General features: G+C 38.8%; 1 protein-coding gene across 5 annotated transcripts in view; it reads left to right on the top strand.

Annotated features, from left to right (window-relative positions):
• grid2 (glutamate receptor, ionotropic, delta 2) overlaps nucleotides 1-22,941 on the top strand; it is a 577,686-nt gene extending 554,745 nt beyond the window's left edge. For 2 of the 5 annotated variants that reach the window (XM_067413614.1, XM_067413616.1), the window contains 2 exons: nucleotides 12,104-12,344; nucleotides 20,624-22,941. In XM_067413614.1, the coding sequence (XP_067269715.1) occupies nucleotides 12,104-12,344; nucleotides 20,624-21,052 (670 nt within the window). In that variant the 3' untranslated portion in view covers nucleotides 21,053-22,941. Of the gene's footprint in view, nucleotides 1-12,103; nucleotides 12,345-17,607; nucleotides 17,689-17,886; nucleotides 18,109-20,623 lie in introns of those variants that run through there. The other 3 variants (XR_010897547.1, XR_010897548.1, XM_067413615.1) reach the window with 3 other exon arrangements.
• Nucleotides 22,942-24,726: the final 1,785 nt, after the last annotated feature.

Below are 24,726 nucleotides of genomic sequence, written 5' to 3'. Positions count from 1 at the left end.
AAGTATATTTTGTTTGAGCCCAATTTGGTAGTGAAATAATTAGGCATTTTTACCAATGATTTGACAGTTTATTTGTTTTGATTTGGACCAGTTAGCAATGTGCAATGACATAGCAACGTGTAAAGACCAGTTTAAAGACTAATGACCTGTGGCCGGTTGCATAAACTGCTTACAAGTTAGTCTAGATTGGTCTAATTTGAATCTGAAAAGTATGACAGATTAGCCCTAATTAACTGCTAGTTGGCCATACTAGTTCTTAAAAAATATGTTAAGGTCTTATTTTAGCAGCTATGTTTATGCAGCTGGTCCCAGAATATCTTAGCAACAGCCTGGCATCAATGCCCTGCCCCCTAGCATCATGGCTGTGCAGGCAACCATCACTCGCATTTCCTTCATAAACTTTAAAAATCTAGTTGCATCTTGGTGTTTTCATCAGCAGGGTTATGAGAGGAGTGAGGACCAAGAGTGAAGACCAATTACCCTATTAAAATGGCACACTCTAGAGTGATCGCCACATATACCTGACATTTTGCAGCCCACAGTGCCAGTCAATTTCCAGGAAAGATGTGAGCTTGCTTATACTCCTCAGGGCAGATACCAATGTCTGTCTGGTTATGGCCACATGTCGCCTGTTTACACAAAGTCAGTCCCTTAGCAAATGGTGCTGGGAACACATGACATTTTGGACTCATTGTCCAGCTGATAGAAAATTGCTAGAAAGAGCTGCACTACACTTCTGCCATTGAAAGCACTGAGCTTGGTAAATGCATACAGTGTTAACACTGCAGATTTCTACCTCATGTATGTCACATGTATGTTGGTTTTATTTGAGTTTTGTATGGTTTAGAACTAGTTCCTGTTTCCTTTGTGCTCATTTTCCCGCCACTAGTTTCTAATTATCTCACACTTGTTTCCTGATCTGTTGATTAGCTTCCCTTGTGTATTTAATGTAGTGTTGGAGTGTTTAGTGCTTTTTTCCCCTCTGTGTTCATTAAAAGTCAGTTTAATCATCTTCCTGCTTGATCTTCTGGATTGCTACAACTTAACATGTTACACTCATGAGTGATTCAACATAAACAGAGCCAGGAGAATTAAACACATCCCATATCCTATACGCTTTAAAAACCCTAATTATCCTAATTATCTCAGCTTAAAGGAATATCCTGGATTCTGTACCAGTTATGCTCAATTGGCAGTGTTTGTGACATAATGTTGATTACCACAAAAATAATTTCAACTCACTCCTCGTTTTCTTTTTCTTTTCTTTTTTTAAAGCAAAAATGGATGTTAAAATTAGATGTTTAAAATGGAAGTGAATAGGGCCGATATTTGGCGGCTTGAGAAGCAATGTGACGCTTCTCGTTTTATAAAAGCACTGCATTATTTGAAATAGTTAACCCCTCATTCTAAGTTTTCGTAGAGGCTTTAGTTCAGGGGTGCTTCTGGAGGGCCAATGGCCGTTTCTCAATACGCATTCTTGTCAGTACATTGTAAATGGACTGCATTTATATAGCGCTTTTAACAAACCCTATGGCCATCCAAAGCGTATCACATTCACCCATTCATACACCGACGGTGATGTCAGCCATGTATGGCACCATCCAGCTCGTCGGGAGCAGCTGGGGTCGAACCACTAACCTTTCGGTTTGTAGACATATGTTCTCATGAACTTGTGCATTGTCATCAGTCACTGCCCAAGCACAGTTTCAATTCAAAGTACAGTTCAAGCCAAGTACAGCTCAAATCCCCGGATGTGACCTTGAGCCGCCCCTTTTATCGAGGATGCATCGAGAGAAGACTTCAGACAGACCGGCATCCCAGAAACCATCTCTCAGTAGTGGACGAGAACCCCTCTGTAATTTAATAATACTACTGTTATTGTGTCACAAATTGTAGTTGTAAGGATTTTTCAGGCGAGAATGTACTTGTTTAAAGCTGAAATCTGTGCTTTAGTTATGAAGAGAGCGCCTATTTGAAATTTTGATCTGCCGTTCGACCACCGGGCCCTCGGTGCTCATTAACCCCGGCGAGAGCAGCCTTTCCTCGGCTAGTCCTTCTGATGTTTGCCACTGACTCTGATGTCTCTGTAGTGGTTGAACATGAGATATAATTTGTCTTGTGTATATCTAATGGGCAATCTTTGGTCTCATGAATCTATAATTTGTTCCCTGGCTATTCGTTTTGGCTGAGGGCAAAGTGAAGTTTAATTTTTTTTTCTTTGATCATTGAAAACTGCCATTTAACAAAAAGAGACTGTTGTGTTTTATGTCATATTTAATTTTATTACAGTGAAGATAATCATATTTGCACACTTATTGCGTGAACACATTAATATGTTTAAGATTTTTTTTTTATGAAAACGGAAAGATGCAGAGTGGCAGGGACGTGCACAGGGGGGTTGCTCAGGTTGCCCGGGCAACTGCCCATATGCCCTTCTCGACTCACTTTGCCCTTCCGAGGTGGAAAAAAATAAATAAAAAAAAATCGTACAATGGATGCAGAATTTCATGTAGGCCTAGATACAAAAAAAAAAAAAAAAAAAAAAAATCGCAAAGCCTCGTCCACTTCCATATTCGGGTACCCGTCCGAAAGTGAAAGTCAAGCAATTGCTTGGGGCACCGAGCTGGCCTGGGGCCTCAAGACAACGCCAGGTTAAGAATAAAATGCAACGACAAACTGCTTGAGCGCCCCTTTGATAGTCAATGCAGTAAAGTGCAATGACACTGTTATCGGAATCCCCCTCAAGGGGGCCCTCTCAGTCGTCGCTGACAGCAGCCACCCAACCACGCAATCTCTGCTGCCGGTAAAATACAAAACCTCCTCGACGATCATGAAGCGGAATTATGCTTTAGGAAGCCAGAAAAGAAAAAAGAGAAAAAACAAGATAGTGGTAAGTGATAAATTACACTATATAAAATAGCTTTATTTGTACAAAAATGGTGTAATTTTGCAGCAGGTAGGCTAGCAAAAATATGTTTATGTTAGCTAACGTTACCTGACTGATGGCAAATGCCGCTTGTAACGAACAGTTAGTGCAACTTTTTTTTCCGAACGGACGGAATACGGTTACTTACTGTAATATGTTTTTTTTTAACGGGATAAGGAAGACGCAGATCTGTTCCAGAATAACTGTTTATCGTATTTAATGACATAAAATTGCTATAGCTTTGTAATAGGGTTTGATGAAAGTGGCATAGCCTGCGCATGCTATACTAACTATTTTTATGCTATGCATAAATAACCTGGAATAGTTAATATAGCATTAACTATTATTATAAACATTATTTAACCAGAAAGAGGCAGAGGAACATGATTTTTTTCATAGCTTATCTTAATGTGCTAGTGTCGGGATATTTGAGTTTATGCAAATATGATATTATTTTTATAAGTTACCAATGGATCTTGAACAGTTACTTTATTCTGTGTGGCAATAAAGGTGGCAATTTACACTGTTGCATTTTGAAGTACAGTATCAGGACAACCCACATGTTTTACTGTTACTGTTTATTAAATATTTAACAGGTATTATAGTCATCTGTTGCAACTTCATAATAACCATCCAGATAATGTTTATAGACAGTTTACAAACCAACTAGTAACCCTTAACAAAGTGTTAGGAATATTTGGTCTGTCTATCTATGTAATGTTTATAGATGTTTTAAAAATGGTTTCTTAAATTTTACATTTTTACATTTTTTAATCATTACCCGTTTATCTGTAGAAAGTTAGCCATGTCCATTTTGCTTGGGGCCCCCAAAATCCTTCTAACCGCCTTGGCTGAGCCTGCATGAGCGGCACTAGAAGGAGATTGTCGCGGTTGTCGGGTGAGACTTAACGTTGTCGGAAAGGTATAACAAACGGACGATCATAAACTGTTGATGGCAGTTAAATTAATATTGTCTTTTTTTATTAGACTATTGATATTGACTGGTTTGAGTTCTTTATTGGTATAGGCAAGGGAAATGGCCTCAAACGCACCAAAATGCAGGAAATCACATCTACGAAATAAAAAAAAAAATTTGCAAAATTTTTTGCAAAAAAATAGCCCCACCTATAATATTTTTCCTGAGCAGAACATAAATACCACTAGGGGGCATTGAAATAAGAATGATAATGGCAATAACATTAATATGTAATTGGACAGATCATGAGGGGTGGGGGTGGGGTGGGTGGTTTCGGTTGGGGGGGGGGGGTCCCTTTTTTAGGTCAGAGCAACTGCCCCTCAAAAATCCTGTGCACGTCCCTGCAGAGTGGTGTGTTAACGCTTTGTTTTATTGTAGCCTCAAATATACATCCAGAGATAACCGAGTAGCCAAAGCAAGCTGAGTGATGCTATCAAGAACGTGCCGTTCCGTTTGAAGAATTGTGAGGCTTCCTCTTGTGTTTGTTCTCCCCTGAGTTAAACTTGGCAAGTCTAAACTAACAAGGATGCAAGTCTGAAGTTTGCATACTTTTTGAGAAACGGCAAATGTCCTGCAAACTTTAGCATCATCCCCCACTAGGTCTTACTAGGCATAAGATGTGTTAGAAATCATCGCCTATACCCTCATTCACTATTCCCTACATTAATCCACTAATATAGTCTACTTGAAGGATAGAAGGAAAAAAGAATGAGTGAATTCATGCACCGGAATGGCTTGGAATGGTTTGTGCTTGCCGTTAAATAATAATTTGAAACTTAGCAAACTGGCATCTCCAGTAGTAATGAAAAGATTTATCTTCAACTCTGTCATGGAAACTACCACGTATATAGCCTGGCTCTGCCCTCCTGCGTACTTCCGCTCAATTTTCATTTTCCTTCAGTACTACGTCTGGGACTGCTGTGTAGTCTTAGGTTTTCTCCGAACAATTTTTCACCGGTCCAATCAGCGAACAGAGGGAGTGGCTGAGAACGATGACGTTGATGTCGAGCGCTAGTTTGAGTTGTAGTTCAGTAATGCAAACTAAACCATTCATTGCATTGTGGCACCGCACCGCTGCCGAATATCCAGAAGTTAAAGCCGGAGCAATAACAGTCTTTGCTGGGGTTTGTTGGTGGCCATGATGTTGTGGCCCTCCAACAGGGTAAATTCGGGAAAAGTTTGATTTTCCAGATCGCTTCGTTAGTCATGAAGGAGTTGGCTGAAGCTATTCGGACGGTAACTGTTTCTCGTGGGGTCGGAAGGTATTGCCATCATTTAAGTTACATGGACTGGTCAGTGATTTTATTGCCATCCGTCTCTCACCACCCGCGGAAAAATCCCCTGCCGTGTTGATGTAATAGCTGTCCGAATCCACATCTCTGAGTTTTCAACAATATATCACTTCAAAATTCACTGTTTGTAATCATTTTTGACCACTGCAGAACACCATACGGTTGCTTTGCTGTTATTAGGATGCATTTATAGACTTGTATTTCCTTAAAATGCTGGCAAGTATTTAGAAGAGCAATTTCATCACAGCTCAAACAAATTAAAATAAAAGCACTTAAACATTTGAATTGGTCCGTTATTTATAGCAGCATTTATTATCATACCAAGCATATGACATTTTATTTACAGCATACAATAATGTTACGGACCACGTGAGCGCTGCGTTCTCTCCACCGTGGCGTGAACAAATCACAATCCGAATGCACAAGTTTTAGGTTTTATCCTATGGTTTTAATACTGAGGTGGCACTTCATGTGCACTTTTATTTTGTCGGATTTCCATGAGTGAAACAGGCGAAGGGCGCATGACATACGTCACGACCAAACGTTAGCGATTGGTTATGGCAGATCCAGAGTGGCTCAGGGCAGATCCAATAGTTTTAAACCTCAACAGGGTGCCCGCCTTCGCGGAAATACACCCTTGTCAATGGAGAGTGGCCAGACTCTATGTAGAAATGAAATGTACGACAGTCTGGTAAAACCAGGCTACCACGTATAAAGCATAATTAAACAATTTAATTATCAAATTAAAATGAATTTATACCTGCATGGTATTATGCTGTACCCACATTGGACCAGCAGTTTGAAACATAAATGGATGGATGAATCAGCAGCAGGCGCCATCTTCTGGTAAGACACACTAATTCATTTGGCACAACCCTCACAGTGCATTATGGGTATTCTCTAGCAGTTGCGTGTACATCAATTGCATTATGGGATTAAATGAGTGCTCTTGATAACTCGATTATGAGTGTTCTTGGCCTCTATGGTTTCGGACACCACTACAAAAGGCTGTCCCTGCAAATAATGCCCTATGTTGAAGTTGAAGCTAAACTGCAGTACAGTGATGCATTTTAGTACATTAGTTTATGCAGTGAACTTTACATGCTTCACATTCTTTTAAAAAAGTCAAATGTTTTGTTAATCCTGATGAGCACTCATTGTCACTGTTGTAAACGCGACAACATTATTTTTCCATGATGGGGTTTGCCATCACGACATCTGAATTTCCAGGCGGACCGCTAAAGAGTGCGACACGCACGTCTCCCGGACATTCTGTAGAATTCAACCAATTAGATAACAATTTCAAAAACTCTGAAGTGTTTCTGAAGTGTTGCCATAACCGGTCCATGGGTGTGATATCTAAGGCTGAGATTACCCCAGTCCTAGCATTTCGCATTCTCATATTATATATTGCACACTGTACAAGTTTATTTTGAATGGACTTTTCGAACTATAAAGGTAATGAAGTGGTCTTCTCTTTACTCCAATTGTTACATTTTTCCCCTCAAAGGCTGAAACAGTTTCCGTGACTGTTCAGAGCACATGAATATGAGGCACAGGAGTGGGTGCATATTATGTCTTATGGCTTTACTATTATTGTAACCAAGATTTTTGCTGCATTATTTTAAAGAAAACAAAAGGAAAGTCGAATTTAATTGTTGTGGTAGTCAATCTTGTTTAACTTGTACTGAACCCAGAATTATTTCTGCAAGAACATCTGACCAGCTATAAAAAAGATCTCACCTGATCAATTAGTGACCTGGAAATATTACAGAATATTTAATTTGTATAGAAAGGAGATCTGTATAGACAGATTGAAATCTATGGTGATTACCGTGGCTATTATACTGATAAAAGTGTCTTTCACAATCTTTTGAGATGTCTAACATCCTTCAGATGTTCTGATTCATATTGATAAGCTGAGAAGAAATTCCATCTGTATTTCCGAGGCAAAAAAACTGCTTGCCTTTGTCTTTTCGTTGCTTTTCTCATCGTGTTTTCCCAGCTCTTATCAAGTATTTTGTCTCCCCGCAGACAGAGACATCTAATAACGTGATCATTTCTGCCGCAGCTGGTTCCCATAGCAACAGCTCCAGCAGTCCACCCTTGATTCAGCACACAGGGCCCGAGAGGCAAGCGAGGAGACTACATGACAGACAGACCTGAGGAGAGAACCGCAAATCCCCACCCGCATTATCCCCAAAGAACAGAAAAATGAGTTTGAAGTGCTACTGCAACAAGGTGCACTGAAAGGCAAAGATTCGAGCTCAGTGTCATACTGGGGTCTTAAATGAAAGCTTGTTGCAGTTATCAGATCACCCAGTTGTCATGGAGAATCAGGTTGATCTGGACTTGTGCTGCTAACAGGGCCAAGTGTTTGTGTTTAGCCCCCGATATTGAACATGGACACAGCCAGCTGAACTCCCTTGACTGTGTGCAATTCAAAGACAAAAACACAGAGCGGAGCAGGTGAATTTGTTGCTTGCGTTTTGCCCTGGTCTGTCAGTCGAGCACAACTTGTTTCTCACACATGCCGCTTATCTCCCTTGCTTCGTCCTCACTCACCTCTCTCTCCATGTATCACTCCATTTTGGGAGGAGAGGGAGTAAAGAACAAATAAAATGTCTGCTGTTACGAAGCCGCTTTTTCTCTATAAGTGCCTGAAGGGGAAAGCAGCAGGTTTGAGTCCGTTTGTAAGTAGTAAAAAAAGCACATTTTTGAAGTCCTCATAAAATTTACATTTGAATTTTATTTGTAGCATATGTTTGTTAACTCCTACATCGCATATAGATTACTTATATGCTAATGCAGGGGTATTTCTTTAGCTTAGAAATCTAGATGCACCCTAGCGGCAGCAAATGTAATTTGCAGCCATGGTTGTCTAGCAACTCTCTGTTGGCTTGTGAGCTGAAAAAACCAAACTCTGGTCAGGCCAATCGCATCATGTATAGAGTCGGTGGGCGTGCTTAACATAATGGCGGCAGAGTTGTGATGGTTCCGCATGCTACTTGAAAACAAAGAAGCTGACGAACAGCGGGCTTTCGAATCGGCTTTGGCCGCGACTCTGGAAGACTTGGAGTTAGGTTTTTCTTTGAGAAAACAACAAATAATGGCACTGAAGTCATTCTAAAATTTACCAACTATATATGCCAAAAGTTTAATCTGCCAACTAGCTCCGCTTCACCTTCTCTGTTGCTCTGGTTGGTTGTAGCGCTATACTATTGCTAAAGAGGGACAACCGTTCATCCCGCCCCCGGATTAAGCCCTTCCATTTGTTTCCATGAGTTTGTCTTTAAATAATTAAAAAGGACATTTAATGTGTGAGGAAAATAAATCCAAGTCTCTAAAACTTTTTTAGAGAAGTTTCGTAAAAGTGAGGAGACTAAAAAAAAACGTTCAGCATATGGCCATCAGTGGGCTTATCTTCCCAACAAACAAGGTAAAATCTGGTCCCCTCTGAGATGTCTACTGTCATGTCTCTGCTGAGACATCTGCAGACAAACATGTGGTGTTTCCTCAAGGGCAAAACTGGACAGTTGATTCTCACAGGAAAAGTGCCTGGTGTTAATTCCTGTGGCTCACACCACTCCTCATTTGTTAAAAACGCCAGGGTGTTAATTCATTAGGCAATGAGACTGTTAATTTTCCCAGTACCAGCTGCTGGGAAACCACAAGGTCAGAAGTGGTCTTTCTAACAAGTCCTTGAAGGTTGACACTTATATTAGACTTGGGTTGAAAAGAGACGCGAACAGAGAATAGAATAGAATAGAATAGAATAGAATAGAATAGAATAGAATAGAATAGAATAGAATAGAACAGAACAGAACAGAACAGAACAGAACAGAACAGAACAGAACAGAACAGAACAGAACAGAACAGAACAGAATAGAATAGAATAGACAAGGCATTCTTTCAAATTCATGCTTGCCGCCTCCTCACTATCCCACCAGTGTGGTCGGATGTAACTTATTATCTCAGCCCTAAAGCAGCGCACAGCATGTTGACCCACCAAGTGTTGACACATCCATCATGGCAACGCTCATAAATGTCACAGACTAATTTTTCAAGGGTAGGCCGTTCCATATGCCTGTGATAGGAGTTGTTCTGTGGTGACCTCCAGTGGGAATGAGGTCTTAAAGGAATAGCTGTGTTACTGAAGACCAATCTCAGAACTCATTCATCACGGTAGTTTAATACCATGGAGAAAAAAAACATAAATTGGAATATGCACCAATGTTAAAATTGCTAAATGTACATACAGTATCTGTCACCACGATGGGGGATGATTTATCTAGACTCACTTGAAAACATTTTGAGGTTATTGTTAACTAAAGCTCTTTAAAAAAAAAAAAAAAAATGGGTAATTGAAAAAATACAGATATAATATAAACTGTAGACAAAAAACAAAAATTGACTGGCGAGTTGAAGTACTTAAATTACAAAAAAATGAAAGCAAATAAAAATAAAAGATATATATTTTTAAAATATTAATAAATAATGTTAATAGTATTTAAATAATACAAAATACACTTGTGTCCTTCCTATTACATTAAAGCAGTCATGATATAGCCTATAAATCTAGACGCACCCTAGCGGAAGCAAATCTAATCTGCCCGCCAGTATCGTCTAGCAACTCTCAATACACTTCTGAGCTGTAAACGCCAAACTCTGGTCGGGCCAATCACATCGCGTATAGAGTCGGTGGGTGGGGCTTAACATAATGATGACGGCCAAGTTGCTTGAATGCTTCTAGTAAACACAGAAACTGGCGAACGGCGGTCTTTCGAATCAGCTTTGACCACGACTCTGGAAGACTTGGAGTTAAGCTTTTCTCTGAGAAAAGAACAAAGAACGGCACTGAAGTCATTCTTTAAAAGGGAAGATGTGTTTGGAGTTTTGCCGACCTAATATGGCGAATGTTTAATATATATATATATATATATATATATATATATATATATATATATATATATATATATATATATATATATATATATATACAGTATAGACCAGCAAATATTAAATATACACATGAACTGTATGTGTGTGTATTCAAATATACATTATACACAGCACATATGCACATATATTATGTAAACTTTTATTGTGGAAGCGATAATTCATTTGACAGCCCTTTTATTTGCTAAACATGGTTATTTTTTGAATATTGGCAACACAAAGACCATTGAATGGCTTCTCAAGACCTGGAATATACTGCATTAGTCATAGTGCTTTTTATAGTACTGGGACTTGAGGGAGAGTATAATAATGTTCATTTTTGGTTTTGAGTGAACTAATTCCTTGACTTCCATCAGTGGGGCATTGATTACATCTTTGCTTACTCAGTCACAGTACTTGGCATTGTAATGGCACTGGATCATTCTCTTAAATTGTCCTCGTTGTGGTTTCAGGTCTCTGCTATCACACTCTGAATCCTCTGATGCAACATATGTGGGCGGTGTTGCATAGCTAAATGTTGCTGGCACGTTTAAAAAGTGATCTATAAAACAAATCGTTCTACATTAGCCCACCTTGTTGTTAGTCCTGTTAGCTGTGTCCAAAGCACAATGTGGATGGGTCATTCTCCATCTGTTGTGTGCCATAGGACATTTTCTTACTCCTGTATTATATTGTTATGAGACAGGGATGTGGATATAAAAAATGAAGGGTAGCTTTTTGAATAAATGTTGAACGGGATTTTAGACAGCATTGTGTTACTGTGAATACTGAACATTTTCATTGCGTGTGTGGCTGTTTGGATAAGTGTTTGCAGCAGCTGCAGTTTGGATTTGAATATGGGCTTTTGGAAGCTCGCTAGTCTCTTCCTCTGAGGCTAAATGTGCACTGACTCCTGACTGCAGACAATCAGGCTAGAGAGAGACCGCCACGCAATACAGATCAGCCAATCAATGAGGCAAATTCTCCTAAACCTTTGTGTCCTGTATTCATTATCATTCATTTGCAGCCGCTGGACTGGCATTAGTACAAACTGCCATCACTACATCAGAACACACTCATTCTTTATGATGAGGAAGACGCTGTAGCCAGCAATTATTGCTGAGGAGACACTGCCCCCTGGTGTTGGGGAAAAGAAGTGAATCACTGCAGCAACAGATGCCATCGAACAGACTGGGACAATTCCGAGTTATTTATAGGGCGTTACACAGACCTCAGTGGCTCAATTGATGTGTATGAATGAAACAATCTGACATTAAATTTCAATCCATAACACAGTCCGTTTCTGTAATGCGACACACGATAAAATTGTGCATAATCGTGCGTATATTTAGGCCAGTAGTAAATGTCCAGGCATGGATTGCAGCACTTCAGTTATCTAAAAAGGCTTAATATTTGTCTTACTTTAGCTGACTTGAAGCGGTGAAGTTATTTCTAAACAAATAGGTAATTCTTCGGTTAGGGAAACGTTTCTGTCTCCTGTAGTTTTGTACCCTGTTGTCCAAGACTGTATTCAGTATTTAATCCATTATTGGATATTTAGGAAATGGGATGTTTTTGGTATGTCTGATGTCATTCTTACAAAATTGCTTGTTTTTATTAACTGAAACTGGGAGTATTGATATATTAAATTAGTTAACCATGATTCATTAGATTACAAATAAGAACAATATGTAGGTTATTGACCATAAATCAGAAACAAAACTTTGCATACATTCAAAATTAATTAACTGCTGGGTAACTTACTAGTCTAATTTTCCATCGCACTCAATATTAGACATCCACACTATCACACGTCCAGCTAAAATCCTCTTCTAATACATTTTGGCCTAATATGTGATGGTGTGGATTCTTCCTGACCTTTATTCCAGGATAAATGTTGTAACACAGACATAGTTTGACGTAATCTGAAAAGTGCTTTCATTTGTGTGTTTGTTTTCTTGCCGTGTCTAGGATCTTAGAACTTCAGCAGAATGGGGACATGGACATCCTGAAGCTGAAGTGGTGGCCGCGGGACAGTCCATGTGACCTGTACTCTCCAGTGGGCACTCGGAAGAGTGGCAGCGCCCTGGACATCCACAGCTTTGCTGGGGTCTTCTTTGTACTAGCAGCCGGTGTGGTGCTCTCCTGCCTTATTGCCACGGTGGAAACCTGGTGGACGCGAAGGAAAGGGTCCAGAGTGCCATCGAAGGAGGTAAGGGTCATAAGGGTTGGATGTAGGGATGAGGTTGATCCTTAACTTTTATCATAAACAGAAGAATATGGAACATGTTTAAATGCAATAACTATGACCAGATGGGATCTAATAGTCACAGAACTTCAAATTCAGCAACATCGCTTTTAAATGTCCCCTTAAAGGGGTAGATAATCCTACAATTAAGATGAAGTCATAATTTGCTCACTCTTGTGTTGTTCTAATGCAGTATGACAATCTTCCATGCTTGACCCGACTCGTCATGAAATACAACACTTAGGAATCCAAAAAAGTATCCATGTATGTACTTCACTGAGTTTCTGTGGTTGGCCGGCGCAATGACAGTCGACAGATGTGAATGTGATAACTTTTAGTTGTGGCAAACACAGCAAATTTATTCACATGAGAGAAGAAAGCACATGGATTGCATTTCTTTTTGTGTTTTTATTCATCTTGATTTCTCACAACTTTCTGGGTGAGTAGTAAACTGCTGCGCTAATACACGGTAAAAAAAAAAATTGGTTTAACTTAAAAAAATAAGTAACCTGGTTGCCTTAAAATGTTGAGTTCATTGAAATTAAAAATAGATGAGATAATACAATGAAGGGAATTGGTTTAATAAATAGAAATATTATTATTGCAACCACATAAATCAATAAAAAATTGTGATAAATCATGAAAATGTTTCACTGCATTATTACAAATAAAACACAATTAAGCGATATGTTTACAAAATCTTTTAATACTATTTGAAAAAAGAGGTCAATTCTCAAAAATGTTCATTGTATTAACTCAAATTTTAAATTTCAATGAACTCAAAATTTTGAGGTAACCAGGTAACATAGTTTTAAATATATTTTTACAGTGCAGAGTCACATTGAACGCACTGAAGACCAATGGCTAGCCTCAGGATTTCATGTTAAATAATACATTGAATTTCGATTTATTTTTTCATCAAATTCTATCGAATACATTCAGAAGTCTTCATTTGTTCATTCTGTGATGCTTTAACATCTTTTTTTTTTTTAAAGATGCTGCCGCTATTCACTGCTGTTATATGGATGAGCGCGAGCGAGCCATTTTTTTTAAATTCTCCTTTTGCTGCTTCGATCAACACAAGGATGAGTAAATTATCTTCACACAAGGAAAGACTTCATTATCATTTTAGAGTGAACTAAACCTTTAATGCAAGACAGTGAAAGCTGAAAGAATATAAAAACTGGGCGGTACGGAAGTCTTATGACGGTATGGGTTTATATCTTATTTTACCAGATATTTGATTCGATGAAAAAGTTATACGAAATAGACCTAGTAATGAAAATATAATTATTTAAATTAAATTAATATAAAATATTAATATAAATATTAATTATAAAAATATATATTAAATGTGGCTATACCATTTTTTGGATAATTCAGTGTATTTTATGCTACACAAATGAAAGGTACTTTATCTCATTTGCTTTTTAAAAAAAAAAATTATTTGCAACACAATGGTCACAAATTGATAAGATAATTGACACATTTTAAGTTTTTTAACCCATTATACACCTCTGTGACCTTAAATTATCTGTATTAATGCAACAAGTTGCAATGTTGCTCAGCAACCATAACCAATTTTAAACTCCATTTCACATTGTTCCTAACATACACCCCTTAAAATCACACTATCCTTCTAGACTTGTTTGGGACATGTCACTCTCTGCTTTTTGTTTGTTCAACCTTAAATAACATAAATCCTGCGGGCTGATCTGCCATGGAAAAAAACTGTGAAGCAGAATCTCTACCGCTCGTATGCTATCATACCGCCCAGCCGTTGAAGGATATTAGTAACATTAACAAAAAACACAAGAGCTTAAAATGAAAAATGGTCTGCATTACAAAAAGTGTTCTGATAACATACTTTAACAAACCTCTCCAAAAAGAACACAATGTTGTTCAGTTGCCTGCCTAGCTCATTAACTGTAATAGAGCTCTGTTGAGGAAAAAAGAAGTAAACAGGTAATAGAAAATATGTGCTGATAAAAGCTGCATATATCTAGATAATTACTTTAAGTCAAGGCTCTAATTTTTCTTCAATACCCCATGGTTTATTTTGTGAAGATCGCTTTAGATTAATGTGTTTGCACATATTGTTTTTTTTGTTCTTACAACTGTTTGCCTATTGTTCTTGGAATCCAGTTAACATTAACAAATGAGCCCATTGCTTGCATTTCACATGAAACACAGACATAGCAGTGACAGCGCATTCATATGGCTGTGAATGAACCTTTGTGATGTTGCTCTTGACGCATTTCTTTGATTTGATGAGTTTATAGCTCCTTGTTATCTTCTGCAGCTGTCACATTGTGGGTGTTTCCTTTCCTGATATTACATCCCCCATCTCCCGCATTACTCCTATCGAGTCCCATCACCCATCTCCCAACATACACACCTGACCTCTCCTCACACCCATCCGGTCTGAATCATCAGACTCTCCACGGGCCAAAAAACACAGCATTTCATCTCCAGCGTTCCACCTGAAAAGCAAACTAGTGCTTTTGATCAGCGGTCAGGGGCTTTTTCTTGTCTTCTGTCCTCCCGCCATGAAGCAGCTTTTATCTGTCGGGGCAGCAGCAGGCCGCTCATGACCCCACAGAGAGAGCTGCTCTCCTTCATCCCTGCTCCTCTAAAGGCCGTCGTCCACTTCACCGGTCGCCATATTGTTCAGACATATGTAGAAAATTAGTGTAGCGCATCTCTTCCTTGAAGAAATAGCAGATTAGCTTTTTCCAACAGGTTAGCATACTCCAAATAGCAGATTAAAGTCATGATAAGTTGAATGGCTCGTTTGTACTTGTTAATAAGCAAGGTCCAAATTAACACTGAATTAAAATGGCCGGGATCTTTATTAGGAACTGTGACATTACATGCTTTTAATGGGATTGTAATAACAATAGTCTGACCTCACTATGTGAGGGATTTAAAGCAAAGACAAACTCCCTACTAAAGAAGTCTTTCCGCACATGAAAATTTTAAGATGCCTTAAAATTTATAAGTGTCTTTCCTCTTAATAAATAATATAGAGTTTGGGGTCGTAAGATTTTTCAGATGTTTTTGAAAGAAGTCTCTTATGTTCACCAATGCTGCATTTTTCATCACAGTAAAAACTGTAATATTGTATACAATTTTAAATAACTATTCTATTTTGATATATTAAAAACATGTAATGTATTCTTGTGATGGCAAAGCTGAATATTCAGCATCACTACTCCAGTCTTCAGTGTCACATGATCCCAGACATCATTCTAATGTGCCGATTTGGAGCTAAACAAATGTTTCTTATTATTATCAATATTTTAAAAAAAAAGTTGTTCTGCTTAATACTTTTCTGGAAACCATAATAAAAAAAATTCAGAGTTCATTTGAAATAGGAATCCCATGCGCCATTCATACATCTTAGCTCAAAATTACTAACCTCGAATGTTTGAATGGTACTATATATAATATAATATTATTTTTGTATGATGCTGAACAATACATTGCACTTAGTCACACATATGCAGTCATATTACAAAAAATACATATATATATATATAATTTTATATATAATTTTATCTGATAAATTCCACTACTATAGGCCAGAATGTTAACATTAGACACTCTGCTGCCTTATATTGGAATATAAGCATGCTAGATCATTAATTCTAGCTGATGTAGTGGTGTAGTTGAGGATATAACACTGAGCACAGAGATGATTTTTCAAATAGGGTGGAGCGCTTTGGCAGTCACACTTGAACCCCGCTCCTTTCTGCCCCAGTGGTTGGATCATGCTGAGTTGGGTTCATTCCTCGAAGCACTCTTCCAGACGGTTCCATCAGAGTAGAAGCTTGGCAGAGCTTTGCACAAATATTCACACAGACATGCTGATAAGCACACATTTTAACACGCATGGTTCAGTGAGCGAGAAGTGTTAATGCCAAAAGCGGCCAAGACAAGACAAACGCTAAAAATGAGCACATATCACACTCATCCTGTCACAGATGTTTTTGGTCCTATAATTAAAGCTCTTTAGTCTATAGCTGAGTTTAATTTGCATTCCTTGACTGCAAAATTACTGTATTTTTGACTTGTTTTCCAGTAAAATTATTTATGCTTTCAACGAAAAATTCTATGAATTCAGTTTAATCTTCTTGCCTCCTTTAAAATAAATTGAGAGAATTATAACCAAAAATAAACTTACATTAAAAATTATCTTAAGGATATTTGAATCATTTTTGAACAATTCAAAAATACTGAATAAGATAATGTTTTTTGCAGTATTTATTGTCATTTTGTCTTTCCTAAATATCATTTAAACCCATTCTTCCATCTTTCAGCATGATGCAACTTTCTGTTTGATGTGTCCCAGTGTCTTGGTACATGTGTAATTCTTCCTAAATGCTTCCTCTTTTTTGTGATATTTCTTGACACCTGGCTTACACTGAGTTCATTGCATTTCAGAACAATAGAGTGGCTTTGTGCTTGTGTCTGCATCTGACACACACACACACACACACACACATGCATACAAACACACACGTTGCATATGCCATGGTGTTAGTTTGTCCCTGTTTTTTCTCTCCCTTTCTCTGTGATCTCGCCGTCATGGCTCCTTCTGTGGTGTCGCAATTGGTCTGAAATGATTTGATATGACAAGTCGTCAAAATGAGTTCCACCTCATAGTGATGAATTACGGTTTGCCACCCAAATCAAATGTTTTTATAGCACACCACCTGCCAATCCAGAGAGGACAAGCAGGCGGTCCAGAGAACTGGAGGTTTTGCTTTGTGAATAAGCCATTTCACATACAAAGCTTTGTGTCCTAATCATTTCTGAAAAACCAAATGATGAAAAGTTTTTCACCTCAGATGTCTGCTGTGTCATTGATATTGTGGCTGTCTGGAGTCCTGCGGTGCCTCTACATTTCTAGGTCACAGTATGAGGTCTGCATTCAAATAACCAACTGTTTTTCAGTCTTAGAGGAGAGGAAAAAAGGGAAAAAAAATATATGTTGCCATCTTTTATTCCTATTCTATTCGCAGTGGCTATAGTAGTAGTGAGCATTTGAAAGTCAGACCTCATGTGGCCGCATAATTAACAGAGGCCGCTGAACGCCAAACAGCACTATGTGTCAGTCATTACTTTGAAAATGTCTGATTATTTGTCAGAAAAGACCAAAAAATCATGTTATTCTGTTGTCAAAGCCTGAAACAACTTTTATTTTGTTGATTTTGTTTTATAGATAAGTACTCTGTGTTGAGGGGTTAAAGCGGGCGTGGGAGAGAAATGCAAAATGCCCATTTTTACCATCTCACACTTCCAGGTATCTGGCTCCTTGGACATAAAAAAGAAAAAAAAAACAACGTCTGTGTGCTGACTGTTTGTTTGTTGTCTTTTTCTACTCATTCCCCCACCTCTCTGAAAACAACCTCTTTCCCATCCTCTCATCTGCCTGCTTCATCTGTTCGGTCATACTTCTGTCCTTTCACGCGTGCACTCGCACACACACACACACACACAGACACAAGCAGACGGGCCGTCTGTGAGGCAAGACGAGCCGTGTCATGAGCCGCAAACTGACATTATGCTCACGCTCAGGCCGTCCTCCAATCATTTGTCACCTGCATGCTGCGCCACACCCCTCGACTCCAAGCTGAGGCACACGTTCGCCATCCCGTCACGAACGGTCTTCTGCCAGCACTGAGCTACACTCCTTCCACACTTCTCCAAGCCTCGAGCCCACGTAGGTTATGAAATGCGCAAAGATACGTTTTGTACAGGCTTAAGCAATCGCACATTTGCTGCTGAGAGAGAACCCACTCGGCTGCTACAAGGAAGGTCAACACCATTTATTTCCCGAAATGCAATAATGTAGGCTGTTTTCAATACTAATCTTTTTCAGACCCACAGAGATCAATCCATTAGTGCCAATGTAGAGACTAGACAAAACTGGCTAAAAGAATACAAAAATGGTTGCAGCGCAAACATGACAGGAAGTTATTTGAGCTGTGTAGCTTTGGGGGGAAGCAGCCCAGTAATCTGGCATTTGCAAAACTTGTACAATATTTAGATTGGTGCTACACACAGAGACTAAGTGCCTAATTCAGTATTTATTCCCAATATAATTATTGCAACAATTCTTTATATAATATAATATATTGCATTGGGTAGAATGTTTTTTAAGCAGTGGTTCTTAATCAGGTGGCCTGGGGCCCACTAGGAGGCCTCAGCAAACTTCCAATGGCATATTATATCAAATATTTTTTCACAAAATGTATAATATTAATAAATGCAGATTTTGTTTGTATTATTGGTTGCTGTGGCCCATATATATTAATGCATTAACTACCACAAAATCTACCAAAAAATCTGTTAATTTAAAAAAAAAAACATTGTTATTTTAAAGCATTTTCAAAATTAACACCCTTTCAATTTTTTACTTACACTGTAAAAGTTTGATTTCAGTCAGATTAGAGCAAAATGTCTTTTATAATGTACTGTAAACTCTTTACTCTGACTGAATCATAATAGTCAGACCAGCAGACCTAGATAATGTGATTAGAGCTCAGCTACATGTTATAGATTTCCCTTTACACATGCATGCTCCGGAAGACCAAGATGACGTGCGTGTGAATGTAATTCTTCAGATTGAGATTCCATTACACATTATGCCGTATATACTCGGACAGATGCCCTCTAGCAGCTGTATCTCCATTATAACTGCTAATAACTACTAGTTTAAAGATCATACACTAGTGTTACATCATTATCTGCACTCTCAGAGAAAAAAAAATATAAACCCATTAGGGGCACAACAGCTTGGCACTTAGGCAATAGTTTATTTACCCATAAAAATTAGTTGTAGTAGTGGTAATGTAATTCAATAATCCAAAACGGGTTTCCCAGGTTGAATTTTAAGAGTTTAAGCTTTCGAATGATACCTAACTTATGATGAATACTAAAATATGTGACTGGAAAAATAGGCAATAAAAAAGTGCACCAGCTGAGCAGTTTACATGCTATAGATAAGCCTAATACTCTAAGGTACGAAACTGCACCTTTTAGGGATATAATACCAAGTTGTCCCTTTAAGAGTACTGCAGTGACAAGATGTTGTATCCCTAAAGATAACCATGTTGGCACATTTTTTTCTGTGATTGTATAAACTTAAGATAAATTGCATAGGTTTAGACTTATAATGCGATCTCACCATGGCCCAAAAAGAAACGTGTAAGCGGTATTTATTATCCTTAAAACACACCAAAGAATTTTAAGAAGCACAAGGTCCCTGGTTAAGTCAACAAAACACCACAAATGTCATGTAACAGCCTTCCCACAATCCCTCTTCCCTTCACTATTATACCCCTATTATACCGCCTTCCTCCACTTTGGTGGTAGGACAGGTACCTACGAACTGCCCCCTTGACCTCCCACCCCCCTCGGCCCGACCAGGTTTCCCCACCGCCCCTCTTTACTCAGGGCCATGCTGCCTGCCGCTGGTGGCTGGAATCAACAAAGTGCTTTACGCTGGTCCAAACCAGAGGCCATTTTTCTCTGAGCTCCCTGCAACCACAATGCCAACCCACGTCACCTCGTGAGTTTTTTTTGTTTGTTTTAAGCAATCCACATATTTTATAGTAGTTATGTTAGTTAAACTTAGAGTATTCTAGCTACAGTTTTGTCACAACTGTGGTTTCAGATGGCTTGAAAGTGGAAAGGTTTTGTAGACTGTATCTACATATACAAAGATCCATGTGTCACGCAACATTATTGTTGTTGATAGTCCAAGGAGATTACTAGTTAGGACTGTGTTTTCATTACCATAGCCAAGTATGTTTCCCTTTTTGTACCTCCCCCCTCTTTCTCTGTCTTGCTAACCATGCAAATACTAAAAACCTCACTGGGCCTGCTTATTTTTCATCAATACCCACCCTCAACCTTCTTCCAAATGTTCTTTTTCTCACCCTCCATTCCCAACTGCATCCAAACACTCCCTTCCCATCTTATTCGCTCACCAACTCCCTCCTTTTCTTTGCCTCCTTCACCGCCCATCCGTTTCCCTATTAACCACCTCGTGCCGTCCCGCTTCACTAAACCATCCCACTCTGTATCTGCGCTTATGATTACACACCCTTCTCTTCACTTTACACCTCTTTTCTCCTCTGATCCTGTAACAACCTTCGCTCCTCCTCCTGTTCTTCTCTCCTTCCTTATTTTCCCCCACTCCACTTTCCTCCTCCCGTTTCCCTCTCCTCTAGGACGATAAGGAGATCGACCTGGAGCACCTTCATCACCGGGTTAACAGCTTGTGCACGGATGACGAGAGCCCCCACAAACAGTTCTCCACCTCCTCCATCGACCTGACGCCCCTGGACATGGACTCCCTCCCAGCCGCCCGGCAGGCCCTGGAGCAGATCAGCGACTTCCGCAACACGCACATCACCACCACCACCTTCATCCCCGAGCAGATCCAGACTCTCAGCCGCAGCCTGTCGGCCAAAGCGGCAGCCGGCTTCGCCTTTGGGGCCGTGCAGGACCACCGGACTGGGGGGCCCTTCCGGCAGCGAGCCCCCAACGGCGGCTTCTTTCGCAGCCCCGTCAAGACAATGTCCAGCATCCCGTATCAGCCCACCCCGGCCCCCAACTTTAGCTATGGCAACGACCCGGACAGGGGCACCTCCATATAGACTGCAGGGGTTCCTGGGCCTGCGAGTTGGAAACAAAAAAGAGATATATGTAAATACAAATGTTCCTTTTCGGTTGTCGTTTTCTCTTCGCAATGGAGCTTGCTTGTCCCGACCGAACTCGTCGACAGGACGAGGATGGAATAAAATGATCATTATTGTCATTGTGGTTTGTCGGGAGATTTTCTCTGTGAACTAAATGAGTTTGCCTTTTGTTTGACGCGTTCAATTTCGTTGGGGGAGAAAAAAAGACTATCAAATGTTGCAAAGATGAGTTTGTTTTTGTTTTTTGGAAGACTCTGCCAAGTGTTTCCCAGATCTGCAATAACTCAGTTTAGAAGAATCTTGTCAACTCATCGACTGAATTGTGCTTCACCTCAGCGCTGTTAACGTTCAGTGCTCCCTCTAGCTGAAGCATCCGACAAGACGCTGCTAAACTGAGAGAAAATAACCTGCTTTTCTCGGAAGCCTCACAGCGAGTGACTGTGTTTCTAAGGACCTCTCATCCTCTCTGCCTTCTCCCTGAAGTTGAAATCTACTTTTGAGTCTTTAAACGGACACTCTGTGGAAAACGACTCAGTTGAACTTTAAATTAAAAAATAATACACGTTATTATACCATAGGGAGGGATGAAACAAATGCTACTAAATGTCTCCTACTGACTTTAAGTATAACAAATCTTTAATGCGTGGAATGTGTCTGGTCAGAGAGTTTTAACAACAAAATAAATGTTCAGAGCTGTCTGTAGTTTTAGTTTTCTCTTTTTTTATTATTAGTTTTGAGATTGCTTCAGTGCCATCATATTTCATTGATTTGCACCATTAAACCGTCAAGAGTTTGTATTCACTTCTGTAGCCGTACTCCAGGATTCGGCAAAAAAAAACATTCTGTAGAATAGCTTCATTGTATATGCCACAATCTCGCGGCTGTGCGTCATAGATTTTGGAAATCAAAGATCGAGAGAGTTTTTAAAAGGAATTCTTAACATGAGCCTTAGGACACGGGGCTTTTTTTTACTTTTCAAGTGTCAGTCCTCAACCTATTACTACGCCATTTGAAGACGCTGACACAGTGGTGACTTTTGAGGGGTTATTTGAAATATCTTTCTATTTCATTACGTAAATGTTAAGGGGTAATATTTATCTAACTTTTTTTTTAAAGTGCTAATTGTTTAAACGAGGCCATTGAGGTGTGGTAAGAGTTTTAAAAAAAATACACATTTGAGGACAAAAAACAAACCAATCCTTTTCACTAACATAAACTGTATTAATATTTACTAATGTTAGTTGTTTAGAATGAGCTTTCAGTTTGTTATCCTCTGACTAATTCGCAAATGTTGTGTGTAGAGAACAGCAACAGTGTTTTGACGCAAGCATTCTAGATGTACTTTTCTTAAGATATGATTAATGAAAGACTATAGGAGCAATTTTATTTAGTATCAGTTTAAAGATTTTTATTTAGAGTAAATGAAGAGACATTAAAGTGTATATTTTACATGCAGATTTTTTTGTTGGATTTAAAGATATAGAGTATAATATCTGAGTCTGTAAAGCTCAGTTAGCCACTATCACATTACAAGGAGTTCTCCACGGACGGTAAGACATTCTCATTTGACTTCATTTCATTTTGATTTCCGAATCTGTCAAAAAGGAGGCAAGGTTTTTTCCCCGTAAAAGAAGCATGCAAAACCTGCTATGCCTGTAACATTTTTAATTTCATACATAGAATTGTACAGGATTACATCATTTTCAGCTGATTATAATGTACAGTATTTAATATAGGCCTATTTTGTTGTATGTGTTGCATATTATTCAAATGGAACAAACTGAGGCCTCTGTTACAAGTGGCAAAGCTTTCTGTGTATAATTTGTCTAATAAACATGTTTTCTACAGTGGTTTTTGTTGTGTTGTCTGTATCATCAAAAATGCTGGACAGATTTGAATAATGTCTTGAAATGCTGTACATGTGAAGTCTAACGCTGTTCTCTTTATCCCTTCCACCTCAGCTCATCAACATGAATTGAAGTGCTTTGAACACAATGAAAGTTGTGGTCAAAGGTTAGACACATTTGCCTTTTAAACCAGATTCATGCACTGCAGGTCAAAGTGAAAGGCACAACAGCATTTCAAGTCATGCTTTAGTGCTTGGAGAGTTTGTCGCCACAAGTCTGAACCTGAACCTGTCTTGTTCCATATATAGTAGGCCATGTTATTTATTTGTATTGTTTGTACATTAGTTTCAAGGTTACAAACATCCTCTTATCATTATAAAAAGTTTTACACTTACAGCACATGGCACCAGTGAAGGCTGACATGCAGTTGAGATCTGTAGCACATGTACAATGAGTTGTGTGCAATTCCATTTTCCGTGGCAGACATTTTCTGCTGCATGTACACTCTTAAAAAATAAAGGATTTTTATTGACATTGAAGGGTTAGTTCACCAAAAAATTTAAATTCTGTCATGTTGTTCGACACCCGTAAGACCTTGGATCATCTTCGGAACACAAATGAAGATATTTTTGTTGAAATATGGCTCAGGAAGGCCTCCATTGGCAGCAGTGACATTTTCTCTCAAGACCCATAAAAGGTAGGTAGGCTACTAAAGACGTTGTTTAAAAGTCCATCTCACTACAGTGGTTCTACAATAATTCTATGAAGCGACTGGAATAGTATTTGTGAGCAAAAAAAAACAACTAAATAACGACTTGTATAGTGATGGACGATTTCAAAACAAAGATTTCTGAAGCTTCGGAGTGTTTTGACTCAGCATCGAATCAGCAGTTCGGATCGCCAAAGTCACGTAATTTCAGCAGTTTGGCGGTTTGACACGCGATCTGAATCATGAATCGATTTGCTGATTCGTTAAGCTCAGATGCTTCAGGAAGCAGTGTTTTGAAATCGGCCATCACCATTTAAGTCGTTATTTATGTTTTGCCCACCAGAACTATTCTCGTAGCTTCATAAATTAGGCTATTGTAGAACCACTGTAGTGAGATGCTTTTTGTCCAAAGACATCTTTAGTAGCCTACCTATGTGGGTCTTGAGAGAGGAAATATTATTGTGGCCTTTCTGAGCCATCGGATTTCAACAAAAATATCTTAATTTGTGTTCCGAAGATGAACGGGGATCTTGCAGCTCTGGAACGGCATGAGAGTGAGTAGGCCTACTTAATGACATCATTTTCATTTTGGGGGAACAAGCCCTTAAATGGTTCAATGAAGAACCTTAAACATCCATGGAATATTTCCATTAAACAATTCTTTAGATTTGTAAAATGTCCTATGGAATAACTAAAAGGTTCTGTGGGGAACCAGAATTTTTTCTTGTATGGCGTTATTGTGATAACACCTTTTTAGATTCTTTATTTTTAAGAGTTTAACCCTAAGAGGATAATTTGTGGTTAATCAAATTAGAAGTTATGCTACATTATTAGACTTCCACTCCAATTCAAGGTATCGATTTTGCTTTTTGTTTGTTTTTTTGTATTAACCTACGAATTGTAGTAAAACGACTGTTTGTATTTTGACAGTTGATGTGAAATCCATCTTCAAATTAATTCTCAAAAATGATCACTTGAACTATGGTACGTGCATTGTATGTCCACTAGATGTCGCCTTTGAGTCCTTTTCAGTAGATTTTATCTCCCACAATTGAAAAGAGCTGCATAAAGTGTGC

The sequence above is a fragment of the Pseudorasbora parva genome, chromosome 13 (assembly GCF_024679245.1).
Source record: "Pseudorasbora parva isolate DD20220531a chromosome 13, ASM2467924v1, whole genome shotgun sequence".
NCBI lineage: Eukaryota > Metazoa > Chordata > Actinopteri > Cypriniformes > Gobionidae > Pseudorasbora > Pseudorasbora parva.
Note: the sequence above shows the minus strand (reverse complement) of the source record. Positions and strands in the feature narration are given on the sequence as shown.